At 40.1% G+C, this 9526-nt stretch overlaps 1 protein-coding gene across 1 annotated transcript; it reads right to left on the bottom strand.

Annotated features, from left to right (window-relative positions):
• Positions 1-1469: 1469 nt before the first annotated feature.
• On the bottom strand, positions 1470-3302 carry LOC138609475 (piggyBac transposable element-derived protein 4-like). Its single transcript, XM_069682109.1, has 2 exons — positions 2037-3302; positions 1470-1937 (listed from the first exon to the last, which is right to left on the bottom strand). The coding sequence occupies exons 1-2, from the start codon at positions 3300-3302 to the stop codon at positions 1470-1472; spliced, it is 1734 nt and encodes a 577-aa protein (XP_069538210.1).
• Positions 3303-9526: the final 6224 nt, after the last annotated feature.

The raw sequence follows: 9526 nt of genomic DNA on the forward strand, positions 1-9526 counted from the left end.
TTCACCTGCCCCTTGATTGTCTCACCTGTGTCTGATTAGCCTCACCTCCTAAGCTTATTTAGTCTCTGTGCTCCCGTCTCTTTGTCAGTGCGTCGTTTGTCATATGCCGTGCTTCTACGTGATACCTGTGGTGAATCCCTCTTTAACCCTCCGATTTCGTCTTAATTCCCATCCTAATTGGTTGTTAAGGACAAAAATGTCCACCTCCCATAAAACTACATAAAAAATACAGATTAATATATTTTTCTACTTTTTTCTGCATAAATCTCTCAAACAACTTCAGTCCTTCTCAAAACTAAACATTCAATAATTTTGAGAAGTTTTTAACCCTTTAAATGCCTGTTTGATTACTCGATATCACTGTTATTATTTATGAAAAAAAGCAAACAAATTAGCTATTTTCCATATAACAAATGTTGGGTGGCTGGGGCATTTTTTTTATCAGTCTTGGATATGTCAAGGATTAACCAAAATATTGACTTTGATGCATTATTAGTTTTTGTGTAGCATCAGATTTAAAATTTACTACCCTATTTAGACGTTATGGACAAAAATGTCCACTTACAAGAACTGCTGTAAAAATAGTACAGATTAATATTTTTTTTCTGCTTTTTGGGTTAAATCTTTTGATCAACTTCAGTCCTGATCAAAACTATCAAATACTGAATAATTATCAGGATTTTAACCCTGTAAATGCCAGTTTGAAAACATGAAAATCATATTTCTTGTGAAATAACACACAAAAAATGAGCTATTTTCCATATAACAAATGTTGGGTGGCTGGGGCATTTTTGTTTAATCAGTCTTGGATATGTAAAGGATTAACCAAAATATTGACTTTGATGCATTATTAGTTTTTGTGTAGCATCAGATTTAAAATTTACTACCCTATTTAAAAGTTAAGGACAAAAATGTCCCATTAACTCCCATTCAAACCACATTTTTTTATCTCACAGCCATTACTGATTATAATCATGCATTCTGTAATGTTAGGGTTTCATTTTTGAGAAAAATAGTAAAATCTGTCATTTTTACTGTTCACCTCTAAAATCAGCCATTTACTCATTATAGGCCTATGCATACAATTCTTGTTATTTCTTGGTGATAAATCATATGTAAAATACTGCAGTAATACTATTTCCACTTTTTTTCCACGTTTCCAATGAAATCATTTTTAAATCAGCATCAGATCTTTCAATTCTTATTTATTTTACATATTTGAACATTCAAATTGAACATTCAAAACAGACAATATGTTACAAAAAATAAAATGGATGTACAAATGATGAAAATAAACTGTGTGTGTGCGTGTGTGCAGAAAAAACATGGATGTGCAAATTATGTAAACAAACTATATACATTTTAACTTTTAGAACAATTTATAGAACAAAAAGTGTGTGTGTGTGTGTGTGTGTGTGTGTGTGTGTGCGTGTGTGTGTGTCTGTGTGCGCGTGTGTGTGGAGGCAAGATTAGTCCTCCCAGCAGAACTTGCAGCATGAGACTGTGTGCTCTTTGCACACAAAGTTGTCACACCTGATGCAACAGGTGTAGATCTTTTTTTTTTTTCCTGTGCAAATTGAGCACAGCCCCCTCTTTTTGGAGCTGCTGGAGCTGCTGGAGCTGCTGGAGCTGCTGACGGTGCTGTCGGTGTCAGGGGCCTCTCTGGGAGCAGCTGCTGTGGCCTGTGCCTCCTGCACCAGAGCAGCAGCAGGCAGTGTGCGGGGGAGGCAAACTCTCCTCGCCATTTGCGGAGCAACCAGGCTTTTCCCCAACGCCTCCAAGAAGAGCCTCCTCTTGTGGCTCTTTCTACTCTCCCAGGAGGGATCCACGGCCGTGAACAGGACGAAGGCGTTGAAAGCTGACACATCAACCACATTGAAAAAGAGGACCTGTGGCCACCGACTGGTCTTTCTTCGGCAGCTATAGGTGCCAACAACCTACAAAGGACCAAAATAACAAGAAAAAAAATTAATTAAAAAAATAATAAAAAGTTTGGAATAGATGCACGCAGTAATAAATGTGTAAAATGCTCTTACCTTGTCTAGGTTGTCAACTGCTCCCTTGCAGTGATTATAATCTGTGATGATCACAGGTTTTTTCTTCTCGTCATCGTTGACAGCTGCGTCACGATGCTTGCTGCTTAGGAGAAGGACATTTCTCCTCCGTTTGGGAACATAGCTCACTGCAGTCGTCGTTGTGGTGAATGCAAATGTCGAGGAGAGGACAGGTCTCCCTCTCAGCTGCAGTAGTTTGGGTGGAAGCTCAGGCTTGTTCTTCCTGATGGTGCCAACCAGGGCCACTTTCCTTTTCAACAGTTCCTGCACCAGTGAATATGTAGTAAAAAAATTGTCACAGGTGACTGTGACCCCGGGGAGATTTTCGGTCATCTCCAGGACAACTCTTTTACCCTGGCCGACCTCCGCAGCGGCACCAGCAGCTTTCCCTGTGTATAGTTGGCACTTCCAAGCATATGAAGTGGCAACATCAGCAGTCACCCAAATCTTTAGGCCATATTTTGCCGGCTTGCTTGGCATGTACTGCCTAAACCTGCATCTGCCTTTGAATGGGACAAGTTGCTCGTCGACACACACATCTCTCCCAGGGTTGAACAGCATGGGGAGGCGATGTGTCCACATCTCCCAGATGGCACGGATGGGGGCAAGTTTGTCTTCCCTCAGACGGGCAGGTCGGTTAAGCTTGTCATCAAACCGGAGCACTGAGTTGATAAGCTTGAACTTACTGTGGCTCATGGTGGCCCGGAAGATTGCACGACCATGGTGGCAATCCCACATGCTGGCAGTGGATTCCCCCTTAGACTTGAACACCCCAGCCAGAATCAGGACACCAATATAGGCCCTCACCTCTGTACTGTCAACATCAATCCAGTTCTGAGCTGTGCGTTGTCCATTGAGGTTTGTCATGCTGACAATTGTGTTGATGACCTCTGCAGTAAAAAATAATTCAAAAGAAGATTCCAGGCTGGAAATCCTGCTGACTGCGTACCGTGTCGGTCCAGGAATTAAACCTCCAGCAGCTGGCACATAGTGGGTGGTCTCCTCATTAGTCGGCAGCCAGATTTGACCACTTTTCGAGGTCCACTCAGATGCAGAATTCTCCTCTTCACTCTCAGTGGAAAGGTCAGGAGAAGAAGAAGAGGAAGCACCATCTGACTCCACCACAAAATCCACGTCAGACTGTCCTGACGTGTCAGATGTAGATAACTCGCTCTCCTGCATCTCGCCTGGAGATACAGGCCGCATAATTCGATCCAGAGCCTCGCTCACTGAGAAGTGCCTCTTCATCCTGCTCCTTCGTTGTCCAGTAATGAAATGAGCACAGATGCGAGCTACACCCAGTTTGTAACAGGTGCAGAAATTCACTGGACCATTGTTTTTGTTTTCTCCACAGTGACCTCTTTGAAGTGTAAGAGAAGGGGGCCCATGTTTTTATTTACTTGAAAGAGAGCATGTATGACTGTGTATGACAAGTTCTACAATAAGGTCAAATTAAGGTCAATCTGTCTACTTCAAAGACACATGCAACAGCACACACACACATACACATACACATACACACACACACACACACACACACACAAACCACACACGTTCTCTATAGGCCTATAATGAGTAAATGGCTGATTTTAGAGGTGAACAGTAAAAATGACAGATTTTACTATTTTTCTCAAAAATGAAACCCTAACATTACAGAATGCATGATTATAATCAGTAATGGCTTTGAGATAAAAAAATGTGGTTTGAATGGGAGTTAATGGGACATTTTTGTCCTTAACTTTTAAATAGGGTAGTAAATTTTAAATCTGATGCTACACAAAAACTAATAATGCATCAAAGTCAATATTTTGGTTAATCCTTTACATATCCAAGACTGATTAAACAAAAATGCCCCAGCCACCCAACATTTGTTATATGGAAAATAGCTCATTTTTTGTGTGTTATTTCACAAGAAATATGATTTTCATTTTTCAAACTAGCATTTAAAGGGTTAAAATCCTGATAATTATTCAGTATTTGATAGTTTTGATCAGGACTGAAGTTGATCAAAAGATTTAACCCAAAAAGCAGAAAAAAAATATTAATCTGTACTATTTTTACAGCAGTTCTTGTAAGTGGACATTTTTGTCCATAACGTCTAAATAGGGTAGTAAATTTTAAATCTGATGCTACACAAAAACTAATAATGCATCAAAGTCAATATTTTGGTTAATCCTTTACATATCCAAGACTGATAAAAAAAAATGCCCCAGCCACCCAACATTTGTTATATGGAAAATAGCTCATTTTTTGTGTGTTTTTTCACAAGAAATATGATTTTCATGTTTTCAAACTGGCATTTACAGGGTTAAAATCCTGATAATTATTCAGTATTTGATAGTTTTGATCAGGACTGAAGTTGATCAAAAGATTTAACCCAAAAAGCGGAAAAAAAATATTAATCTGTACTATTTTTATAGCAGTTCTTGTAAGTGGACATTTTTGTCCATAACGTCTAAATAGGGTAGTAAATTCATATCACAGTGTTCTATTGGTCTATAGAAAAATGTATATTTGAATTCCAAAATTCCATACTTCCAAAATGTTGTTACAAAAAAATTGTGCCATATGCGTTAACACAGGCAAAATGGTGGCCAGACGACAAAAAAAAACTTGCAAAAAATGGACAATAATGTCCTTAGAGCCTCAGAGGGTTAAGTCTCCTGTGTTTTCCTTTTCCCAGTTTGGATTATTGGTTGGACCTCTTTGTTGGATTTATGTTACCGGGACTCTCTATAAGTCAGCTTTTGTTTGTTGCCTTTTTTGTTTCCATAAATATCAAGTCTGCACCTGGGTCCTCTCCCTTTGTGTGTTTTCTGTGAACTGTGACAACCAGATGGCTGGAGCTAGCAAAGATCATGGCTACTCGTTAGCCGCTCTTCAACAAGCATGTGACGATGAGGACATCGCTTTGATGGAACAAGAAGAAGAAGAAATGTCTTCCGACTTACGTCCAGTCAGACAGCATTCCCCGTTGAAGACGGCTACTGCAGAGGAGGAAGAATTATCCAGTAGTGTCATTTTGAACGCCATTCACAGCCTAGCTCGCAAATGTGATGATCAAGGCGAACACTTTAAAGCTCTTGAATGGCAACTGAAGGAAAATACTGCAGCGGTTATTAAAATACAAGAGTCAGTTGACGCTAACACGTCAGCCTTGAAAGAGATAAAAGAAGATGTGAACAAGGCAAAGCAAAAGATGGCTACCCTAGAGAAGGAACATGCAACACTTTGTGAAATGTGTTTGGAGCAAGCAAGGTACAAGCGGAGATGGGCGCTACAACTAAATGGCGTGCATGAGAAAGAGGGGGAAAACATCAGAGACGATGTGATAAAGATCCTAACCAAAGTTGTCCCCCTCTCAATGGAGCAACTGCAAAACACGGTGGATACTGTACACAGACTGGGACAGTTGAAGAAAGCAGACCGGCCACGGCAGATTATCTTACAGGTCTCCTTGAGAACTGTCCGCGATCAAGTCTGGAAGATGTCAAAAAATGATTTGCAACGAGATGAAAATACGCTTCAGGGAAGACTTCTGTAAAGAGGAGCGAGAAGCTCAGGGCCGTCCTTGGCCAAAGGTGGAAGAGGCGAGGAAAAGGGGACTCAAAGCCTACCTGCAGGATGGATACACGGTCATTGACGGCCGCCGTGTGGCCGGAGGAAGTATAACATCGTCATTATTCCTCGCCACCTACTGTTCGAGGCACACACCTTGATAGTTAAAATATTATTTCTGTTAAGCTCTGCAGCTAAGCCTACATGACAGGAAAGACTAGAAAGAGTCGTGCTGCACTTTGAATATTCAATACACGACTCTGTTCTAGCAAAGCTGTATGCTTGTTAAAAACAATGTTCTTTAAGACCAACTTTTGCCTCTCAATAATGTTTGACTGTCACCACTTTGACTCTAAAAGGTTCATATTTGCACTGATCCTGCGTTGAGTTCGTATACGCACACAAGGTATTCTACATGGTGTTTTCTTTGTTATCTTTAAATGTTAGAAGTTTAACAAACAGCACAAAGCGCGAGGCCACATTTCTTTTTTGCGAGGAGCAGCCGAGGGTTAATTGTTTTGTTCTACAAGAGACGCACTCAATTAAAACTGATGTTAGTTTTTGGAAATGTCAACGGGGTAGAGGCGACTTTTTTTTATCCCATGGCACTTCACACTCAGCAGGTGTGGCAATTATGTTTAACAAAGTGGATGGTAGGGTTACTGACCACAACAGTGACATAGAGGGGCATTGGCTCATGGTTATCATTGATCTTAATGACTTCAACTATATTCTCGTTAATGTTTACGGTTTAATAATGGGGCCAGAAATCAAAGATTGATCTATAATTTAGTCACTATGATTGATGAGTGGAAGAATATATACTCAACAGACAAAGTCATTGTTGCTGGAGACTTTAACGTGGTCCCAGATGAATGGCAGGACAGAACTCCTACCCAATGTAACGCTCCTTCATTTAACCCTTTGGTATCTGATTTTTCCAAGTCACTAGATCTTGTTGATATATGGCGTAAAAACAAGCCAGATAAAAAACAATACACCTGGAGTAATAATATAAGACGAACTCAGTGTTCTAGATTAGATTTCTGGCTGATAACGAGCGATCTAGTCGATCTGTCCTCTGACTGTGATATTTGTCCTTCTCCTCTGACAGATCACTGTGCAGTTACTCTCTCCATTTCAGACAATAACAATTCATTGCCATCAACGGCCTCCTACTGGAAATCCAATAGTAATCTATTGAAAAGCAAAAGGATCCGCTCCACGATAAGTGAGGTCAAAACAGAAAGTGATTTATCCCCTGTGAATAAACGGGAGTGGTTTAAGTACAATGTTAGAAAAGTTGGTGTTGAGGAAGGCAAAAAAAAGGCCTATTTAAGAAGGAGAAATCAATTAGAAATGATATCTAAAATTAATACATCATGCAACCAAACTCATTTGAATGAGGAAAATAATGGTGAACTACATCTACTGCAGTCCAAGTTAGATGACCTTTACACAGAAAAGGCAAAAGGTGCATTTGTCCGCTCAAGGGCTCGATGGATCGAAGAAGGTGAAAAAAACTCTCTGTTGAAATGAAATAAACTATATGTTAATAACTGTCTGAGTGAAGATCAGGATACAGTTAATAATCACACATTTAAATTTGATAAGACTCTCTACAGCTCCAAATATTCAGATCAAGATGCAGAAATGTTCTTGGGAATTGTAAAGGACTGGATCCCAAAAAGAGATGAGGACTTTAAACTTCTCACTGAAGCTGAAATATCCAGAGAAGAACTGGACTCTGCTATCTCAAAAATGCCAAATGGAAAGTCACCAGGCTCAGATGGTGTCACCGCAGACTTTTACAAACACTTCTGGGCTGAAATAAAAGAGCTGATTTATGATGCCTTCAAAGAATGTACCAATAACTCTAGTATGTCAGTGTAACCCACTCCTGAGTGAGTACACCTCACGCTAGGTGTGAAAGGAGCTAAGTAAAGAGTGCAATCACCATTACCACGACACAAGTAGATTCAGTTACATTCAACTTTTAGTCAGCTTTAAGTAGCAAAACAATACAAATGACATGAACATTACATTTACATGAAAAATAACAAATGGGCCCTGTCAACAAAAGACAAATGTCTTTAGTTGTATCAATTGTCTATATTTAGTTTCTCCTCTGTTTCAAGTATTTTCAAAGTCAACGTCTGGTGACCACAGAGGTCATTTCAGTCAAAGTCAACTTTGTAGGCGTTGAGATCAGATGGAGGATTGATCTGTGATCGTCAAGTTAGTCAGAGTGCACTCTAAGTCAGTGGTTCTCAAACTTTTTCTGTCAAGCCCCCCCTTGGAGAAAAAAAAATGTCCAGGCCCCCCCTTGACCCCCCCCCCAAAAAATGTCACAAATGGGTGAAGTTAAACTTTTATTGACAGAAAGTCAAGATCGTGACCGTTCTTTTCACTTTTCTCTGAGTAATTTGCTGTGCAAAAAACCCAACTATTTCAATTGCTCCATCAGACTTTTTCCAAATAGAAATATAATAAAATGTGCAATAACTTTTTCAGAACAATAACAATAAAGTTCAACCAGTGCTTAAAAAAAAACAGTGTTTCCGCTACATACATTTTGCTGTGGCGGCCCTGAAACAGTGACAGGAGTCACAGGACATCAATCACACGTGAACTCATGACAACCAAATAAACAACAGCGGGGCCAGTTTACTCCTCACAGTGTTGGTTCTAACGGGTAAAAGAGGGTCCGACATCGGACGCTGTCTGTCCGCACACAATCATATGCAGTTCTGTTACGCAATCTAATCTAAACAATCCTATTGTATATCTCCGTATGTCCCTACTGTAAATGCATTGATTGTCGCTGTTTATAAAGCTTGTAAAAAGGTGCACATGTCATTTGGTAACAATCGATCGCTCGTTTTGATCGCTACGTCATTAATAACGTCCCTCGTGCACACGCGGCTCACGTGCTGTTTTGAATTGCGAGAGAAAATATTTAACTTTTGTAACTTAAACAGACGGCTGATGAGGGTAGTCAACAAAGCAGACAGAGAGACAGAAAGATAGAGGGGGGCGGGGCCAGCAGCTGTGCAGAGAGCAGAGGTACAGGTGTGTTGGGGGGAATGAAGGAAAGCAAAGTGATCAGATTAAAGTAGATTGTGAATTAAAACTTAATACAGTGAAGAAAAGAGAACAATTAGAGTGTGGAAGTCTACATGTGATGTGCTTCTCACAGAAATCATTGACATATGCGAGGACAACGCGTTTGTGTACTGTGCCAACTGAAAATGAGTCCGGGTTGTCCGACGTCAAAACATAGTTCCGCCTGCTACATTTTCCAAACGTTGGCGCGCCCCCCCTGTCATTCCACCGCGCCCCACAGTGGGGGCGCGCCCCACAGTTTGAGAATCACTGCTCTAAGTCAAATGTGTGTTCAAGTTGGTACCAATCCAGGTGACTGATACGATCCTACCACAAGGCAGATTGTTCATCCGGCTGTTTCAGTGGCAATGCAGATTCTGGATCACGGAAATCAAGCTGGGTGGCTCGCTATCAACTGGAATCGCTGAATCATCACTGGATCTTCTCACTCTCGCTATAAGACCTGACCTGCATTGTTACAAACAGGCTTATAGTTTTTGTTCTGCTCTCTTTATATTTCACCTTATGTTCTCTTATGTTCATAAGTTCTTGTGTTGTACAACACTATGCCAGATCAGAACAATATCTAAGTAAGCACTAACTGAATGTAAATACTTCACATGTTGAAAATGATTAGTTACTCTCTGGTTCAGCTTCAAGTTATCAAATGATATTAGAATTATTTTGTTCTAATAAAATATACAAAGTATAAATTAAAACAGGACAAATATCAAACATGAAATGAGAAATTAACTGTTTGTCAGCTTAACCAATGCTTGAGTAAGCAATAAACCACATATATTTTACAT

This window comes from Semicossyphus pulcher, unplaced genomic scaffold (genome assembly GCF_022749685.1).
Source record: "Semicossyphus pulcher isolate SPU_LCO1_2020_fin unplaced genomic scaffold, fSemPul1.0.p SCAF_5, whole genome shotgun sequence".
NCBI classification, from domain to species: Eukaryota; Metazoa; Chordata; class Actinopteri; order Labriformes; family Labridae; genus Semicossyphus; species Semicossyphus pulcher.

Coding starts and splice junctions, on each gene's coding strand:
- LOC138609475 (XM_069682109.1), bottom strand. CDS start 3,302: ATGAAGAGGCACTTCTCAGTGAGCGAGGCTCTGGATCGAATTATGCGG. Junction 1,938..2,036: donor CAGTTGACAACCTAGACAAG/GTAAGAGCATTT, acceptor GGTCCTTTGTAG/GTTGTTGGCACCTATAGCTG.